The 18,380-nt window shown below is 51.8% G+C and overlaps 1 protein-coding gene across 1 annotated transcript; it reads right to left on the bottom strand.

Annotated features, from left to right (window-relative positions):
- Nucleotides 1–4,818: 4,818 nt before the first annotated feature.
- On the bottom strand, nucleotides 4,819–7,856 carry Tpbgl (trophoblast glycoprotein like). The gene has a single exon (XM_021725095.3). The coding sequence runs from the start codon at nucleotides 7,364–7,366 to the stop codon at nucleotides 6,197–6,199; it is 1,170 nt and encodes a 389-aa protein (XP_021580770.1). The 5' UTR covers nucleotides 7,367–7,856; the 3' UTR covers nucleotides 4,819–6,196.
- Nucleotides 7,857–18,380: the final 10,524 nt, after the last annotated feature.

The raw sequence follows: 18,380 nt of genomic DNA, 5'->3' as shown, positions 1-18,380 counted from the left end.
CTCTTTTAATATTTTATTTTGAGACAGGGTTTCATTAAATTGCCCAGGCTAGCTTCAAATTTGCCATCCTCCTGCCTCAGCCTCTCAAGTTACTAGGATTATAGGCATGCGCCATTGCTCCCAGCTTACCAATTTCTACATAAATGTTAGTTATTACTATTAATATAGCCTAAGGGAAGTGACTTTTGTCAGTTTTCTTCAAAATTGTATACCCAGCTTTTTCCTAGCACGGTTCATGGAGCATGAAAAGTATTTCATGAACGATTGCCTAAATGAAGGAACTTTCCCATGGCCACCAGCAGATGGCGCAAGTATGCAAAGAAAAGTTGGAGCTGGCGCCGCTCCGACTCAGATTCGCCAACAGATGTCGCGGCAGTTTCCAGAAGAGAGGAATTCAGGTTAAGTCAGAGGCAGATGCTGTCCACACAGAACCCTGGACAAATATTCCAGACGCCGGCCTGAACTCTGTAAGAGTATTAAAAAGCCCAAGTGAAGAGTCTAAGGCTAAAAGATGTTTTGCAAGATTGCATATTCTGAAACTGCATATTTTTTATTTACTCATTTTGCTTGGTTTTATTTTGTAGTACTGGGGATTGAACCCAGGAGTTCTCTACCACTGAGCTGCATCCTCAGCTTTTTTAAAATTTTGAGACAGGGTCTTGCCAAGTTTCTGAGCTGGCCTCAAACTTATGAACCTCCTGCTTCAGCCTCCCAAGTTGCTGGGATTACAAATATGGGCCACTGCACCAGCTTCTTTGCTTACTCACTTTGTAGAACAGTAAGCAGGAACAGCCACCCAGGCATCTCCTACCATTATAACCATTATAACCTCAGTTTAACGAAGGGGAGGCAGTGAGAGTTAAAAGAAATGTAAACCTTCAGAGCAGAGAGGGAGGCCATAGTGCCCAGCATGGTGCCTCTCCCCCTTTCATTTTGTAGAACAGGGATCAAGGGAGTTCCACAAATCTTCTCTGTGCACAGGATTAGGGAATCTAAAAGTGAGCCAGCCCAGCCCCTGTCCTGGGGAAAGCTTATGACCTGGAGCAGACAAGGGACAAGAAAACTAGTCAGTACAAATAAAGGTCTGGAAAAGGGCAAGCTCAGGAAAGCTGAGGGGACCCTTGCCCAGTCTGAATGCTTCCTGTGCCGGAAAGAGGGTACCATGTGAGTCAGGGCACAGCACAGGGATTGTTACTAAGATTGCATGATCTGGTGTGGCTGGAAAACATGGTCAAGGAAGGGGGTATGTTGGTCACATAGTGTTCGGAGACTATCTGGCCTAGCAGTCTAGCACTCTCTCTTTCCCCTTCTAAGTCTTATCAAAAGTCACTGGTGTCCAGGACCACTAGTCTGTGAAGCCCTAGTTTATTCTTGTCCCACGTAATTTCTCCCAGTTGTCCCTTTCATGCTAAAGTGTGCCCATTTGGTCACTTTCCTTAGGGATCTCCCTGGGCCCCTTCAGCTTCCTGGGATCTGGTTTGTCCACATAAACCTCGTGCTCAGCCACGCTCAGCAGAGAGGAGAGACTGAGGAGGAATGGGCTGAATGCGTGGGGACCTCAGAGCTTAGGAATCCCAAACAAGCCCCTTTCTGCCTTGGGGAGGGTGGACTGCCCCTGGCTGGAGCAGGACTACTGAAGCCTGTGAGAAGCTGCACTGGTGAGTTTGTCCCGCTTCACTGTTACTTTGTTTTTACCTCCTCGGCCCAGCAGGACCTAGGTCTGGCTGCTGGAGGCAGTGACCATAGTGTAGAGATCCTCTGTTAGGAAGTGGGGTGGCCCTGCCAGGCACTCAGAGCAAAGCAGGGATAGCCCCAGAGGCATCCTGGGCCCTGGATCTGCTCCTGACCACTGGGTGACCTCGCTGGGCTCCTGTGCTCTCTGAGCCTCAGTTTCCCCACCATCCAAGGAAGGGCTGGTTTAGGTGGTCGGAGAGAAGCTGGAGGACTCCTGGTAAATGGCCCTGAGGCGCTGCTGAGGGAAGAGGATGGGTCAGTGAGGCAGGGGTGAGGGGTGGAGGAGGGGCCTCGGAAGGAGACCAAGTGCATTACCATAGGAATATTAACTGCCCCCGTCACTTTGCCCTGTCTGGGAAAGGCCAGGCCCATAAATTAGGGCTGAGAGTCTGCCAGGCAGAGACTTAATGAAGAAGGAGATGGACTTCGGTGAGAGCAGCCAGTGCCTCCAGAGGTCACAAGTCCAGCCTCCGCCTGGACAGAAAGAACCTAGAGCCAGAGAGGGGCAGGTCGTCCAAGGTTAGAGTGCTGGGCTGGACCAGAAAGGCAGCAGCCAGCTCCGCATGTTCCCTGGCGCCCAGCACACAGCAGGGCCTCACCAGTATTTCTAACTGACGAGGGACCAAGTGACACGGCAAGGCGGATGCTGAGCTCGCCCTGAAACCCCGGACAGCAGTTAGGCTAGGCCCGCCCTGGTTCCCACTCCAAGGGGTTGTGGAGGTGAAGGGCCTCTCTGAGAGGTGTTTTTGAAAGGCAGTTTCACATTGCTTACAGGGTCACAGAACCCGGGAAGTCTGCCATGTTCAAGGGCTCAGCTGGTTTCGTGTCTGCCACATTCCTGACATTACACCCACACCTTCCCTCTCTCTCTGCCGCTCTCTACCAATCTGCTCTTGAAGGGGACATCCTAGAAGTAGTTGTTTTCCCTTTGCCATTTGGGCCCTGTGGTCCCCAGGCCTCTGCCTACTTCTCACTTCCAACACCTCCAGAACCAGGGCAGTGCCAACCGGACCCCTATCTCACCTTTCCCCGCAAGGTCTCTTCCCTTATCCCTCCCCCCTTGCCCTTCTGGCCTCCTGTGGGCATGGCTTAGGTCTGGTTCCTCTCTGTGTCTCTGGGGTCCAGCATGAGGCCTAGCCTCAAAACGAATAAGCAGAAGGAAGGAATAACCAAGTAAGAGGTGGGGTCCCTCTCCCCTGCCCAAGTCTCACACGCCTCTCCTTCCTGACTTCTCCAAGGGTAGCAGTCCTCTGTGCTTCTTAGTGGAAAATGCAGATCCTTATCTCTCTCTCTCTCTCTCTCTCTCTCTCTCTCACACACACACACACACACACACCCTTCTACCTATTTGCAGCCAGGGTTTGTTTTCTTCAGTCCTCTGACTGACAAGATCTTTCTGCCTCCAGACCTTTCCACAAGTTGACCCTTCTGATATTTCTGGTTTGCAAACTCTGACTCATCCTTTAAACCTCAGCTCAAATGTGACTTCCCCTAAGACGACTCTGTAAGCTCAGCCCTTCCTCTGAGCCCTCATAGTTTCCTGGGATTTCTTTTTCCCTAGACTTTGATCAAATGTGATTCCTTCCTAGCTTCCCTAGGACTGGCAGAGTTGTACTTAGTAAAGGCTGAAGGAATGGCTACTTTTGCAGAGGAGACAAGGCTGGAGAGCCCCATTACCAATCCTATAAAGCCAAAGGCAGATTGCAAAGACGGTGGCAGACCGGAGATAACTTGTAATGGGAACCAGGAACGGCACTAAGGTTGAACATCAACTGGTGTGTTGTAGGCACTCTATTGATGCTTAGTAGTTCAATAAAACTAAGTTCTTAGTACTTAGTAGCCTGCTATAGTAGTTCTCATATAAAAGCTTCAAAGGTTTTTGCTGACAATAAACCCACAGCTAATAGCATGATCCTTTATTTGCTAGGTTTTATTGCAGTCTTGGGCCACATCACCAGAGGGCACACCTTTGGTAATGAGGTGATCTGTTAGAGACCCAGTTCTCTAACCTGTTACAGACCATCACTATGGTGTCCTAGGGGACGGTCAGGGCATATTGTGAAGGTCACTGGCTGATAGGAATACTTCTAGAGGATTTAATACATTCTTAGGGGAATGACTGGGAGATGTGGTAGGGAACTTGCTGGGACAAGATGAGGAGACTCATGCATGGTCTCCAACTGTGTGCAGAGCTGTCCTGGGTAAGGCATGCTCCCAGCTCCCAGGCAAAACTAGGACTGTCAGAGGGTTTCAGCATACTCCTCTGGTACTGAAAGGGGTGATTCCAAGGAGGGGAAGTCTGCTCCTTGAGACAGCTTAGGAGGCTTCCCACATTACCCTGAGGTCCTTTTCGATGTTTAGAAGGCATATATTCTAGAATATATGCCTGGACCCTGACCAGTGGATGAGACTCTAACATGCCAGAATTCTAGACTTCTGCCCCATGGTTCTAAGTTTCTGTGACTTTGAATGCAAAATAACTCAGTCTGATGACCTTGAGGTGGGAGACAAGCCTCTTTCCTGTCTCCTTTTTCCACATATCTCAGGCGGTCATTTTACCTACACCCCACCTCTAGACTGCTGCTTCTCTCAGCCTCTCTTACCCAGCCAGCCAGGAGGGTGCGGCATGACGCAGGAGTATCAGGAAACCCATCCAAGGGGGTGATTCCAAAGCAGCAGACTTCTCTTCTTCACAGCTGGATTCCTCCTCAAGAGCTTCAGCTGAGGCTAGGGTTGATTAGTCCAAATACACTCTCCTTCATCCTCCAAAGTGAGGGGGAATAAAAGAGGAAGAGGATGTAGAGGAAGTGTAGGATCCCAACCTGGCTGTGGATATCCCCATTTCAGAGCAAAAAAAGTAAAAACTTGTTTGGAGATCAATGTTATCCCAATGGGAGGTCCCACCTTGGGTCTAGCCTCAACCCTCTATGCACAATCACAGCCCATTTCTTCTTTCACATTCCCAAGGGTCGCTGCCCTACTTTAGGGAGGCCCAAAATGCCCTCCCACATGTCACCTCCCACCCCCATCAATGCCCCAAGGTCAGCAGGAATGACAAAGCACCACTTACAAGAGCACAGTATCTGAGATTATTGCAGACTTTATAGAAAACTGCCCAGGGGAGGTCCAGATTTCTTGGGTGAGGGGTGGGAGGGCAGGTCTCAAGCCAATATATTAAAGGAGGGAGATTTCCTGTGTGCAGAGGCAGCACAGGCCAGCCATTCTGTCTGACCCAGGGAGTGGGAGTCAGGGAGAGGCAGCCCCCTCCCCACTCACCGATTGTGCTTTGGGATCATGCAGAAGGCAGGGCGCTGAGGCTCTGACCCCAAACAGGAGAGCTTGTGTCTGGGACAGGAGGCCAGACCCCCATCCTCTTCAGGAAGGCATTCAGGGTGGGGTGGGTGGTAGCAAAGAGTCCCCAGAGGAGGAAAGCCACAGTGGGTGAGAGGCAGCATGGAGGGATCCACAGGCAGCAGCTCCCTTCCCCTCCCAACTCTGGAGCCTCCACGGCCTAGTGGTCCTGGTTCTTGGGTGCCATCATCCCTTCACTCCTTCCTGCATTTTCCCGCAGGAAGGACCAGAGAGCTCATTCTAGGAGAAAAGGGGGTGGCGTATCCCAGGGGTGGATGGATTCCTTGGGCCCTGACCATCGAATGCCAGGAGTGGGTATAAATGCAAGTGATGGGAATCCAGGGAATAGAGAGCCTAAGATTTAGGTAGGGGATCGAAACAGTCGGGTGGAGGGCCGAGAGGTTAAGATTGGGAGCAAGCTCTGAGTATTGGAGGATCAGAGCCCTGGTGTGAAAGGCTGAGGATGGAATCCACCCTAAGGCCAGAATGGGGGTGTGCTTGTCCCTGGAAAGGGAGAGACAGACTGGAAGCGGAGCCCTAAGTCCGGGCCAAGGATTGGGAGGGAATGGCCAACCCATAGGGACCTAATGATGAAGGTCTCCAAGCTCAATAGAGGGCTTAGAGCTCTAGATTAAGATAAAGGGCTCAAAGTTCACAAAATCCTAATGGAAGTGCGCTGCTTCTGAGACCAGAAGGGAATATGATGGCCCCTGAGCCCTGAGAGGGAGGACAGAGGGCTCTGAGTGGAAGATGGGTCAGTGCAGCCTAGGGTGCAGGGGCCCAAGCAGAGTTTCAGAGTCAGTCTCAGAGCTTTTGGATTGAAGGACAGGGTCTCCAGGAGAGGCTAGAAAGCGGGAGGGACTTTCAGAGCCCGAGGTGGGCGAGTACAGTTTCTGGAATCAGATGGGGTGTCTCTTGGCCTTTGGCTGTGGGAACTCTCAGAGGCCAGGGAGAGAGGGTACAGCTTGGAGCTTCTGAGTGGGAGGGATGTCAAGATACAAAGGTCTCCAGCTGGTCTGGAGCAGGTCTCAAGAGATCCAAGCTTGCGGGTGTCTCATCTCCAAGGCTTCAGGCGAGGCAGGGGCAGCCTTCAACCCCCAGGCAGTGAAGCTCAGAGGCCTGAGCCAGGTGAAGTGGCGCGGGAGCCCGCAGGGGCAGACGTGGCAGGTGCGCGACGCGGGTCGGCGTCCTGCTCATAGCGGTAGTGGTAGCCCTCCATCTGGTCCCGGCAGGCCTCGCGCAAGTTGCGCATCCAGCGCTGGATGCCGCGGCGGTTTAGGTAGAGCACCATGAGGAAGATGAGGCCGATGAGTGCCAGCACCAGCCCAAAGAAGACGTAAGAGGCTTCCAGCTCCGGGCCGGTGACATCCACCTCTTCGCCACGACCGTCGGCGTCGCCATCTGCGCAGCGTAGTCGCGCCTCGTCCAGGTCCAGCAGAGGCTGGTCCAGCAGCGCCCGTGGGGTGGCGCAGCGCAGGCGGCGCGCGTCGGGTACGCGCTCCGTGGCGTTGCGCAGCCAGGCCAGCAGGGGGCGCGCAGCGCAACCGCAGCGCAGAGGGTTGTCGGCGAGTAGCAGTCGCGGCTCGGGCAGGCCGCCATCGCGCTCGAGCGCACGCAGCTCGTCGGGGCCCAGGCCGGCCAACGCATTGAGATGCGCGTCCAGCTGCTCGAGGCGCGGCAGGCGCAGCGCGGCGGGCGGCAGGCGGCTCAGCGCGTTGCCCGACAGGCCCAGGAGGCGCAGCTCGGCCAACGGAGCGAGCGCGGCGTCCAGCGCGTCCAGGAGTGCCGGGCCTCCCCGCGCTAGCGCGTGGTTGAGCTGTAGCGAGCGCAGCGCTGGCAGCCCGCGGAAGGCTCCGCTGCCCAGGGCGCGCAGCGGGTTGTGGCTCAGGTCCAGTGCCGCCAGGCTGGGCAGCCCGTCGAAGGCGCCGTCCTCCAGTACTTCGATGTTGTTGTGCGTGAGGCGCAGCGCAGTGAGGAACGGCAGGCGCACGCTGGTCGCCACCGCCTCCTCCCCGTCCGCGTCCCCGCCGGCGAAGGCGGCCGCGCGCAGCACCGTCAGGTTGGCGCCCACGATGGTGAGATTGCGCGCGTCGGGCGGCACATCCCGCGGCGGCTGCCGAAGCTCTGCGCCCGACGCGCAGCGCAACAGCAGCTTGGGGCCGCCGAAGCAGTAGCACTGGAAGGGACAGGGCGCGGCGGGTCGGCTCAAGGCCGCCGCCACGAGCAGCAGTCCCGGCAGCAGCGGCCCCCAGAGCCCCGGCTGTCCCGCACGCGGGGCCATCGCGGCCGCCCCGGCATTCAGCGCCCGGGCCGCCGCGCTCACCAGTGAGTTGGGAGCGCCTGGGGGGAACACGGGTGGGGCAAGTCCTTGACCTGGAGCGGCTAGCAGTCTTGGTCGGTCTGTCCGCTGCCTCTAAAGTCCAAGGAATCTTCACTTTCCTTGCTGGGGGTGAGAGGGATCAGGCGGGGAGCAAAGCCCCCCACCCCTGGTGCCCTCCTTGCCCTGCGCGCCGGCCTCCGACTTCCGCGGCGGTTCTGGGCTCGGAGCCGAGTGGGCAGGGTTTGCCTCCCCCTCCCCGCCTCCTGGCCGCCTCGTCCGCCCCCAGCGTTGTCTCAGGGCCCTCCTAGCCGAGGGAGGCGGGGTGGGAGGCTCTGGAGATTCAGGGTTTCGGCTGCTGCGCTCTCGCTCCCCGCTCGTCAGCCTCAGAGCTGCTGAGAAGTTTGGCTCCCCGAGGCTCTGACTTGCTTCCTCCCTTCCCCCCATCCCCCATTTATAAGCTGGTTCATTCCTCCTCCCTCTTTGGCACGTGTGGGGCGGGGCCGGCTGGGGCGAGCTGTCAGGTGGGTCTTCACTGGCGAGAATGTGGGAAACGGACTTTAGCGCTGCCCCTGCAAGAGGAGACCGGGATGAAGGGTGGTCTGAGAAAGTTACTCGTTTTCCAACCTCTTCCTCATCTCTTTGATCGGGGAAAGGGGCTGGGCTAGGAGGGAGAGAGACTGGAAAATCCCCAGTCTCAGCCACTGGCTCTGCGACCCCAGTTCCATTAGGCACATCTGTGTCCTCACCCTTGCAGGTCCTATACCACCAGCCTTTGTTTGACCCTGTCCTACGCCTTTGGAAAGTCTGTGGAGCCCCAGTCCCATGGCCCCCAACTCTAGCTGCTCTGCCCTCTCCTATCTGGTTCCCTCCAGCAGGCTGGAACCCTCCCAAGCACTCTCCTAGGCACAGGGACAGGATAGATGGAGTGATTCAGCTCTTTGCTTTTCCTCCCTGCCCCAGCACCTGTGCACCCCCAGGACACCATCAGCCTGCCCCTTCTTCAGGCTTCCCCACCTGTCAGTGGTGAATGGAGGTGTGTAGTGGAGGCTCCAGAGGCCAAGAGAATGGATTTTGCAGCATAGAGTGGGGTGTCTGAGGGGAACAGGACTGAGGTGGGGGCTGAGCTGTTTATAGGTTTGTTTTGTTCTGGATTTTACTTATTTATTTATTTTTTTTTTTGCAGAACTGGGAAGCTCCAGACTTGATTTAAAGAGACAGGCTCCTGAGAAGGAGCATTCCTGGCCTTAGCATGAATTATTCAGGTTGGAGAAGCTGACATTTGATCTGCAGGCCACTCCAGTATCAGAGAAGCTTGTTGGGAGAGAGCCTCCCCCCCCCACCCTGCAAGAAACAGTCAGTCAGTCTCTTTCTTTTGAATTGGGAGTGGTTGTTGGGTTGACTTCTCTGAGGTTATATATAACAGATCGACCAACCGATCGAAACCACTTAAGGAGAAGACACAGACCCTGCAGTGGCCTGGGTCTCAGATGGGGAACAACATTAAGGACCAAGGCTGGTGATACTGGGGTTCCCCCAGTCCTCCCTTCCCCTGAGTCTTCTCTTCTCTATCCCCATTATAGATCTCCCAGTTACTAGCAGAAGACAACTGCACATACCAGGATGCACTGGACTTGCACATGTAGAGTTGGGCATGTCTGCACAGACACACATGAGGTTGTACATACACATGTGCTTATACATGTAAAGGCAAGCTCAACATGAACAGACCTAGGTGTGTCCACATGTGAATATACAGACTCATGTTTACTTAGATATGCACTCACATGTAGGGAAAGGCTTGTCAAGCTTATGCGTGGTTCCAGGCAGGCTCATATGTGTTTCATGCAATACATGCACACTCATTCATACATGTGCATGTAGAGAGAGAGAGAGATTTGAGTGCATCTTATTTTGTGTCTGTAGTTTCATAAGCACATACATGCTTGGGTAGGCACCCTGCTGAGCACATGCAGGTTCCCAGGTGCACTCTCAGATGGGCAGGCTTATAAACTTATGATGCAAGCACATGTATCCAGAGCTGCCCAACACTAGGAGCCCACTCCTGCCCTGTACTGTGCCCTTGGTCTGTGGAGAGCACAGGCTGATAGTGTCTTTTCTCACGTGGGCATAAGTTCTGAAAGCCCCCAGCTATTGCACTCCCCTCAATCCTGGCCCACATCAGCTACAGACCCTAGCTCTGACATCTCCTGGGAGGCAGGGGTACTGAGTCTTCTGCATGACTCTATTTCCAGTAATAGGGGCTAGCACAAAAGAGGGTACAATAAACGCTTATAGCAGATCCACCCCCGCCCTGCCCCATGTTGCCAAAGGTGATTCAGGGCAGCAGGCAACCTTGATTGAGGCCCAGGAAGAACTTAGAATCATCAGGTGCCAGAGGACAGAACAAAGGTGCTCTGTGTTGTTCAAGTAGGGAAATGTTCTATTCTCTGGAAGAACAGTCCTCTCCATCTTGGAGTTGTCAGTGTTGGGTATGCAATAGGTATTCAATAAATGTGTAGCCAGTTGAGTTTCAGACTGTGTTTATTCTCTGCTGCATCTAATGGAAATATCTTTTCTTGGACTCTTTGCCCATCTGGGTTGCTCCCCTTGACTGTGCTCCTTCAGTTCTAGCCCATTCAGCCCCTCCGGGCTCAGCATAATTTCTGCCCCTTGCAGGAAGCCCTCCAGGTTCCCTTCCTCCTCTTTGGAACTTTGTTTAGTGGTCAGGGTACTGGGACTCTTCTGAGCTCTTTAGTTGTCCTCAGCTGGGACTCAAGACTGATCTGATTTCCTGTATTGTCAGGACACAGCAGAGGGCTCAGCACAGAGAAGGCACCTTAGAACATTTGCTGAATGAAATAATGGCTTTTAAAACTCTGACTTGATCCTCCCATCTCTGTGAGGCCAGCCTGGTGAGGATCCCCCATCTATACTTCACACCAGGTGACAGTACCAGAAAGGTTAAGTGCTTCCTCCAGGTTGCACAGCTGTCTAGGCACTGAGCCCAACAAGAGCTCAGGTTTCCTGCCCATCTCCTTTGTCGCTGCAGTCCTCCCTGTCCGAGGCTGCCTCTCTCCCTGGAGTGTGACTAGGGACCTTGGGCAAAGCTCTGGCTTGCAGGCTTTCCTCAGGACTAAGGGCAGTGAGACCCCATGTCACCCAGGCAAAGTGACTGACTGCCCTGGACCCACACAAGAATCCCCCTTTACAGCCACACTGGACCTCAATTCTTAATTTTTTTTTGTCCCCACTAGATCCCAGAATTCCTCTTTGAGCCTTCCAAGGTATTGTCCCCCCTGTGAGCATCAAGGTCCTTCATCTGAGCCCCCTTTCTCCTTGCAAGGATCTTGATTTCTGTGAGTGCCACTGAGCCTTTGTAGAAAACACAGAGAAGTTTGGTGACTTTTCTGACATCACTCAATAGGTAGTCCCTTCCCCATTAGGCTCCAGACTACTCAAGTCCTTGGGCAAATCTCTGCTTTTCCAGATCTTAGTTTCCCTGTCTGAAAGAAAAAGCATGTGTATATGGACAGAGAACCTTTTCATCCTGTGCTCCTTGGCTTTTTAGGGATGTAGGTCAGAGAGGGGGACAATGTACTGTGAGTTTCCCAAGTTGGTGTCCTCACTTTCATATATGACCTTGAACTTGACTGCACCCAGTTCAGGCCTTAATTTGCCTAACTAGGAAGTGGGGGTCCTTGTAGGTGTGATGCTGTCTTGTCCTGTAATGCAGGTTCCTTTATCCTGGTTGCCTTCCCGCTGCCCGCCCTTTCTCTCTGCCCCCCCTTTCTCTCTGCCCCCCCCTTTCTCTCTGCCCCCCCCTCCTCTGAGGTAAATGGAGAGCAGCTGGCAGGCCTGCCACGGTGCAGATCAGTCATTAGGCAGCGGGGGAGGCCCTGCATCTCTCCTTTTGCATAGCTTCTGCACTGGCCGGGAGGGGAAAACTTCACTGTGGGCCTTGCTGTTCCCATTTCTCACTACTGCCTCCCTCCAGCTCCCACTGTCCCGAGACATGGGAAAATCCATAGGCCCAAGATTCATTTTCTCCATTGAGTCAGCAGAGGCCACGGTCTGCTTCTGAGGAGCGGGCAACTGGCTTTTAAATAACTCTCTGATATTTAATACCCTCCTCCTCCACTCTGTGGCCTAGGCCTCTGGGGAGAGGCTGATATAAATGAGTGGGATGAGTCCTCTGAAAGTCCTATGTGCTCTTTACCCATTCCCCCACCCCCAGACTCTCAAGGCACCTAAAAAGGTGTTTCCCTTACCACCTCTGCACTGGACTTCACAGTTGACAGATGATGCTCCATGCTGGGCTTGTTATCCCCATTTAGAATTGGAAGCTGAGTTCAAAAAAGGGGAGTGGGCTTACTCAGCTTTTAGTCCAGGTCTATACTGCTGGCTGACTGTGTAACTGTATACATGTCCCTGTCCTTCCCTGGGTTTCTGTTTACTCATTTATGCTACAAGGTAATTCAGCCAGTGGGTTGCCACCGGTCCCTCTCCAGTTGTGAAATTTCATGATTTGTTGTGGTCTAGGTCTCTTTCCCTCACAGAGCCACTGTGTTTCTACACTGCTAAAGGGCAGAATAACTGGAGCTCAAGTTCAGGTAGGGTCTGGCCTCAGGACTTTAGTGTAGACTCCAAAGTGTTGGGCGGGAGTAGAGTGGGGAAAAGGGAAAGAGTAGAGTTTGGCCTCTTCTTTTCCCTTTCCTTCTTTCTTTTATAGGTTGAAATCAGAAAAGATCGAGGGCAATAGCCTATTTGCATCTTGGTTTCATTAAATCCAGGATCTAAGAAGCTGTAGATGCAGTTGGAAGACGTGGAATTAAATCCCTCTTCCCCAGATGCATCAGAGCCCAGGCTCCTGATAATGAAAATTAGAAAGTTCAGTTCTTTGGGCTTTGCCACTGTTCTACATCATTCAAAAAATAGGGATTGGGATCTTGTTTGGCTGAATGAGAACACTGGCTGATTAAGAGCTCTATGCAAGGGACTGGGGATGTGGCTCATTGATAGAACATCTGCCCAGCATGCGTTAGGCCCTAAGTTTGATCCCTGCACTGAAAAAAAAAAAGCCTGTGGTTGGGGTGACCTCAGATTAATGATGAAACAGGGCCTACAATCTAGGTTTACTGATTCCCAACTTGGTGCTGATGCCTCTGCCCTAATCCAGGCAGGCCTTGGGGACTGATGGATGGGGGTGGGAGAGTCAGGTGGGTATCCGCTCAGGTCTGAGAGTTGACCTTACTTTGCCTAATTTCCTAAGCCTCCTCTTAGGGCCTCATGTTTTTTCTTGGCTGTACTGAGCCTTCCAGTTCTAGAAGCACAGAGTCTTGGAATCAAAGCATTGAATTCTAGGAGCAGACTTGGAAAGCCATAGAACTATGGTTTCTTTGAATCAGAATGTAATATGAATCAGAATGGTAATATGAATGGTGGTGAGTGACACATGTAGATCCTGCAGTAGGTTGTGCCATCTCTATTCCCAAATGAGTCCTGCCTCTCTGTATCCATTTTTTTTTGTGATGCTTTCCTGCTCTAACTTTAGTATGGCTTCATGACATCAACAAATTCAATGCAAACAGAAGACTAACAAGTGCTTATGCACAGGGGCTCCCCTCTTGTTTCCCTGAAATTGCTACTTATGGCAACCCAAGTGAGCCTCTTAGAGGAGGAGACTGGAAATGAGCCATCCTGCTGAAGTCCCCTAGACCAACCTGCTCCCAGATGATCTTATACCTGGCTTCAGCTGCCTGTGTGAATCCAGGCAAGAGCAGTAGTACTACACTAATGACTCAAGCCCAAATTACTGACTCAGAATTGTGGACAAAAATAAATGTTTATTGTTTCGAGCTACTGAGTCTTGAGGTGATTTGTTACACAGCAGTAGATAACTGATGCACAGCCTTTGAGTTAGAACCGTAGAATCTTAGTCACAGATTCCATATGCCCCCCCCACCAAATCACAGCATCACAGAATCATAGGACCTGAAACAGGAGCCATTGGTATAGAATCTAAGGAAGAGAAGAGTCACCTTCTTTAACTGCCATCCAGTGCTACCCTCTTCTCATTCACAGACCAATGGACCCTCTTGTCCTCTTTCAACACTGGGTACCCCCACACACCCATAGTGGTACCATAGTCTTCAGTGTTCTGTCCATTCTGTCAGTCTTCTTGCTCCACCCAACAGCTTCTCAATCCCTTCCTTCTGGTCTAGGAAGACTTCTCATGTTGATCTGCTTGCTCTGGCCCCAGGAGCTAAAGGTGGACTTGGTGGCAACATATCCTGGTTCCTGGCAGCGAGCATTACCACCACCACAGAACCGTTCTCACTTCAACCTGCTGGTGCTCCTGCGGCCCCCTAAGCATGCTCCTTGCTCTGTCCATGGTGCTGAAAATCTTTATCCTGATAGCCACTGCCTGTATGGGAATGGCTACTTTCCACATCCTAGTCCCTGCTGTCCCACCCCTGGCTAGATCATCGAACTAGACTATTTGATGCAAAATTATCATCAAATAATTGATGATGGTGATGGTTAGGTATAATAATTAAGAATAAGGTTCCAAATGTCCAAAATAACAGTCTCTTAAATGATACAGAAATTCATGTTTGTTCTCTCAATCAATACATTTGGTAGTTGACAATCTGAATGGACTCTCCATAGTCACAAGGAACTTATGCTCATGCCACTCTCCCACTCAGCCTTCCTGAGGGTGTAGTCCTTATTCTGTGGTTCAGATGGCTGCCAGAGCACCAGCCACCACATCAGACAGCAAATGGAGGAAAAGGGTAAAGGCTCCATCCTGTTCTTTTATGGGTACTTCCTGTGGTTTCATTCAACACTTTCACTTGGATGGAACACCTAACTATCTTCAAAAGGCCTGGGAAATATGAGGGAATGTTTCCAGCAGAAAGTTGTGGTCCTTCTAACTGTGAAGGAAAGAAAATAGCTATTGAAAAGCAATCACAAGCCTCTGATAGTGGAGCAGTGGTGCTGATGGTGACAGTGATTGTTGTATAATAGTTGCAGTGTTTACAGTAACGGTGATGGTAATGGTGGTGGTGATGATGATGGTTCTGGGGTGATCATAGTAGTGATGGTGAGGAAGAAGGAGATAATGGTAAACGTGGTGATGATAAGTCCTGTGGCCAACATAAGCTCAAATTGAGGAGCACACACTTACTTAAATATTATCCTGGACCAGAGCAATACCAGGACATGGACTTGGTGACCCAAAGTGTGTGGAGCCTTATAGCTTGCTCCAAGCCACTTGGGTATGATTTCTGGCACCCCAGGTGCTTTGAAGTTCATCGGCTATGACCTCCTCCGTTCTTGAGTATAAGCCACTCCCAGCAGAGCATGAATCAGATTCTGCCTATTTTGGCTGGAAATGGAAACTCCGGAATGGAAACTTTAGGCCTTTGGGAGGTGAAGCAATAAATGGACTTCCATTTATTAAACAATAAACACTGATGAAATTTGTTGTTACAGTCAAGGAAAGGGTTGCTGTGATATACACAGAGAAACACATGGACACATAGCTTCAGCCATAGAGACAAGTCATTATAAAGACAGATGAGCAGATGGAATTACAGATATGTAGACAGGAGCAGGCCACAGCCACATACCCATGGGGACAGACACCCTTGTCTCACACAGATGCCTAAGGACAATCTCTCTCCCCAAAGAGGACATCTTATTCCAGAGGACAGCTTTCATGTGACCACCTGGGTCCCCAGATGAAGCCAGAAATGACAGTGATTGAGGAATCAGGTCAGTAGCCAATCAGAGAAGGAGCCAGTCTGACCTTTGATGCCCCTCATCTGGAGCAACACTGCACTGGTACACCATGGCCTGTACCAGGCTCTGTAGCTGAAGGTGACCAAGGGGTGGGGCTTGGATAGGAGGAGGTGTGTCCTCCAAGAAGTCTACCCCCAGGAGCCCAAGGACACACCTGGAAGCCATTAGCAGAGGGGCCAGCAGGCAGCAGCCCTGGCTCCAGGTGAGAGGTGTGATGAGAACATGTGGCGGCCTCCTGCCCGCCAGAGCTGGTTCATGGAGGACACCTTGGCGCTGAGTGGTTCAGCATCACTCCCCTGGCACCTGCCAGGAGTGCAGAGCCCGGGGGCTCAAGATTGTCAGCCATCACGCTCCAATTGGCTTTCCAAACCTTTGACACCAGATCGCCTGACCTTGTAGAAACACCCTCTTCCAGGAAGCCTTCCTGGTGCCCGCCTTGCCCTCCTTGATTTCTTTCTTCCTCTGCTTCTATGCAGAGCTCCCATGTGCTACCCCCTTGCAATTTCCTAGCATCTCAGGTTCAGTCCTTTCCTAGAGATTGAAGATGTTTGGGTCCCACCTTGGTCTCAGTCTACCCTTGCTGCTAACCTTGGCTCTGGATCTTATAACATTTCCAACTACTGGCCTGCTGGAGCCCCCAGCTCACGATGGATCCTCCAGACAGCCTGCTCTTTGCAGACAGATCACCCACTTCCAGGTTCTTGTTACCCCAGCCTCATGTTACACATTTGCAAGGATGCTCTCTTAGTTGGTTTCCCTAGTGACTGTGGTACTGCATCAGCCTCAGGTGGGGTCTGGGATAGCTCCCCGACTCCTCCATGGAGTCTGGTGTCCTTGGGGATCTCTGTGAGCTCATCACACCGCAGAAGGCTGTGGCTGGGCAGGAAAACCTCAAAATCTGGTCAGAACATTGATTCTTGCTGCCTCATAAATACCCAGATCTAGGACAGGAACCTTGGGATGATAGATGAACAACAGAGCAAGCAGGCAAGAAGTTCCCTGTTGGGGAGCCTCAGAGTCTGCCTCAGTGGTCCCCATGGCACAGCCAGGATAAGTGAGCTCTCACCCAACCTTGGCACAGGGTCTGGTTGCTCGGCCATTTTATCCCCAGCCCTCCCTGGGGAAGGAAAAAAGAAGCCAGTTGGAAGTTCAGAAAAGGAAAGGCTAAAAAGGAGCCCACAATTGGCACTAATGAGAGAGAGAGAGAGAGAGAGAGAGAGAGAGAGAGAGAAAGAGAAAGGAGGTCAGAAGACTGAGTCTACTTTAGAAAGACAGCACCTGGCCCGCAGAGCATGCCTGCTCCTTGCCCCCATGCTGCCCATTCTAGGGCTTGACCCCCCACCCCCTTCTGACATAGGCCTCTATGCCCCCAGCTGGGGGCAGGGCTCCAAGTCTGCTCATAGACCCTGTTCTGGCCTCTCTGGAAGAAGCAGCTGGCTGAAGGGAAGAGGGGGAGGAACAGGGAGGGGGAGGCAGGCAGAGGGACTGAGCCACTGAGCGTCCACTGTGTGCCTGTCACTGAGCAGAGAGCTTGTCACACACAGTTGCATTTAATTTTCACAATGACCCTGAGATGTAGGCTCCTTGCTCCTAATTTTTAAATACAGAGATGGAGGCTCAGGTAAAGTTGTTGACCCAAGACCACAGGTTTAAAGGGGGCTGTTTTGGGTTTCTTAGAATGAGCTCCTGGAGGGCAGAGCCCTGGCCTACGTCATCTCTGTGCCCCTCACCTGTCCCGCTCCTCAGTGCTCAGGCGCAGGGAGGGCAAGGTTTGTGGCAAGTGCTGAGAAGAGCTGTTGAACTTGACAGACAGGAGAGGCTGAGCCAGAAAGTACAGAAGAAGAGGGAGACAGATGGAGGGATGGTGGAGGTGGTACAGAGGAAGGATCACTCCTATCCCAAGGGGTGCCCTGCAGAGGACCCTGGGGGAGCTTTCCGGGGGCCCAAGATGCTGCTTGGCTGAACACAGTCCTGTGCCCAGCCACGGGGAGGGTGCAGGGGAGGAAGAAGGGCAGGAACAGAGCATTTCTTCTCATCTTTACCAACCCCCACCGCCCCAGATGGTTAAGCTGAAACAGAAAACAAAATGAAGAACCTTTAACCCTTGATGGAGGCAGCAGATCACTCGTGGGCCAGCTGGTCACAGCTGAGCTGTGGGTCCTAGTTGGGGGATGGTCACTGGGCAGGAGGGGCACCTGTGGGTACTATGCCTCTCCGCATAAGCTGAATCTTTGGGCCAAATATCCCTAACAAAGAGGTAAAGAGATGGGGAAGATGATTCTTCTTTGTCCCTGCCTGTGACTGGGGAGTCATATGGTAGATTGGACAGATGTCTCATAGGGCTGACTCAGTTCCCACAACCACCACCCTGAAAGGTGGTGCTGCTCAACCTTAAGTTGAAAGAAAAAACTAAGACACAGACAAACTTGCCTAAGGTCACGGTTTGAGTAGGGGACAGCTGGGATTCCACCTCTGGCTGTTTGGCACCAGGCCTGATCTTAATCAGTATACTCTCCAGAGAGGAGCAGCCAGAGCTGGCTGTCTGCACCCACCAGCTATTAGCAGCCCCTTGGTAGAGTGAAAAATGTCGGTGAAGTGTGTCTGATTAGGCTCATCAGTGCCCAGCATGGGACACATGTGTTTTAAAGATGGATCACCATTATCCTTGGCTAAAGTGTCGCGTGGGGTTTTCTAATTACAAATTATTCCTGCTGGATTTCATTATACTTCCTCTTGTACTGGCTTTTTGTGTTCTCAATAATCTTCCAAAACTTTGAAAATCATGATTGGCCAAGCTTATTTTCTAGGTCCTAAAATATACAGTAAGTTTTTTATTATTATTATTAAGACACATGTTGTTATAGTTTTAAAAAGCAAATGCCTGACTCAATATTACAAGGAAGTAATTATTTGAATTTCACCATTCCACACTTAAATGAGTCTAGAGAGCAGGACAGATGTTTCCTTTTCTGGAGAAAGCTTTCATTAGTTTAGAAAGCAAATTTCCAATGGTAGAGGAGGCATTCACTTAAGTATTTTAAACTATTTCAGCCAACAGCCAGCTGTTGAAGGCAAGTAGCTACAGAATCACTGTGCCTTTTTAGGTTAGACTCTTCCCAGATCACTGAAAGTTCTTTGACTTTAACAGCATTAACAAAGGCAGCAGAAA

This window comes from Ictidomys tridecemlineatus, chromosome 4 (genome assembly GCF_052094955.1).
Source record: "Ictidomys tridecemlineatus isolate mIctTri1 chromosome 4, mIctTri1.hap1, whole genome shotgun sequence".
Taxonomy (NCBI): Eukaryota; Metazoa; Chordata; class Mammalia; order Rodentia; family Sciuridae; genus Ictidomys; species Ictidomys tridecemlineatus.
This window is presented reverse-complemented; position numbering and strand designations above follow the sequence as displayed.

Bases quoted from the DNA above. Each gene is read 5' to 3' on its own strand.
- Tpbgl (XM_021725095.3), bottom strand. From the start codon at position 7,366: ATGGCCCCGCGTGCGGGACAGCCGGGGCTCTGGGGGCCGCTGCTGCCG.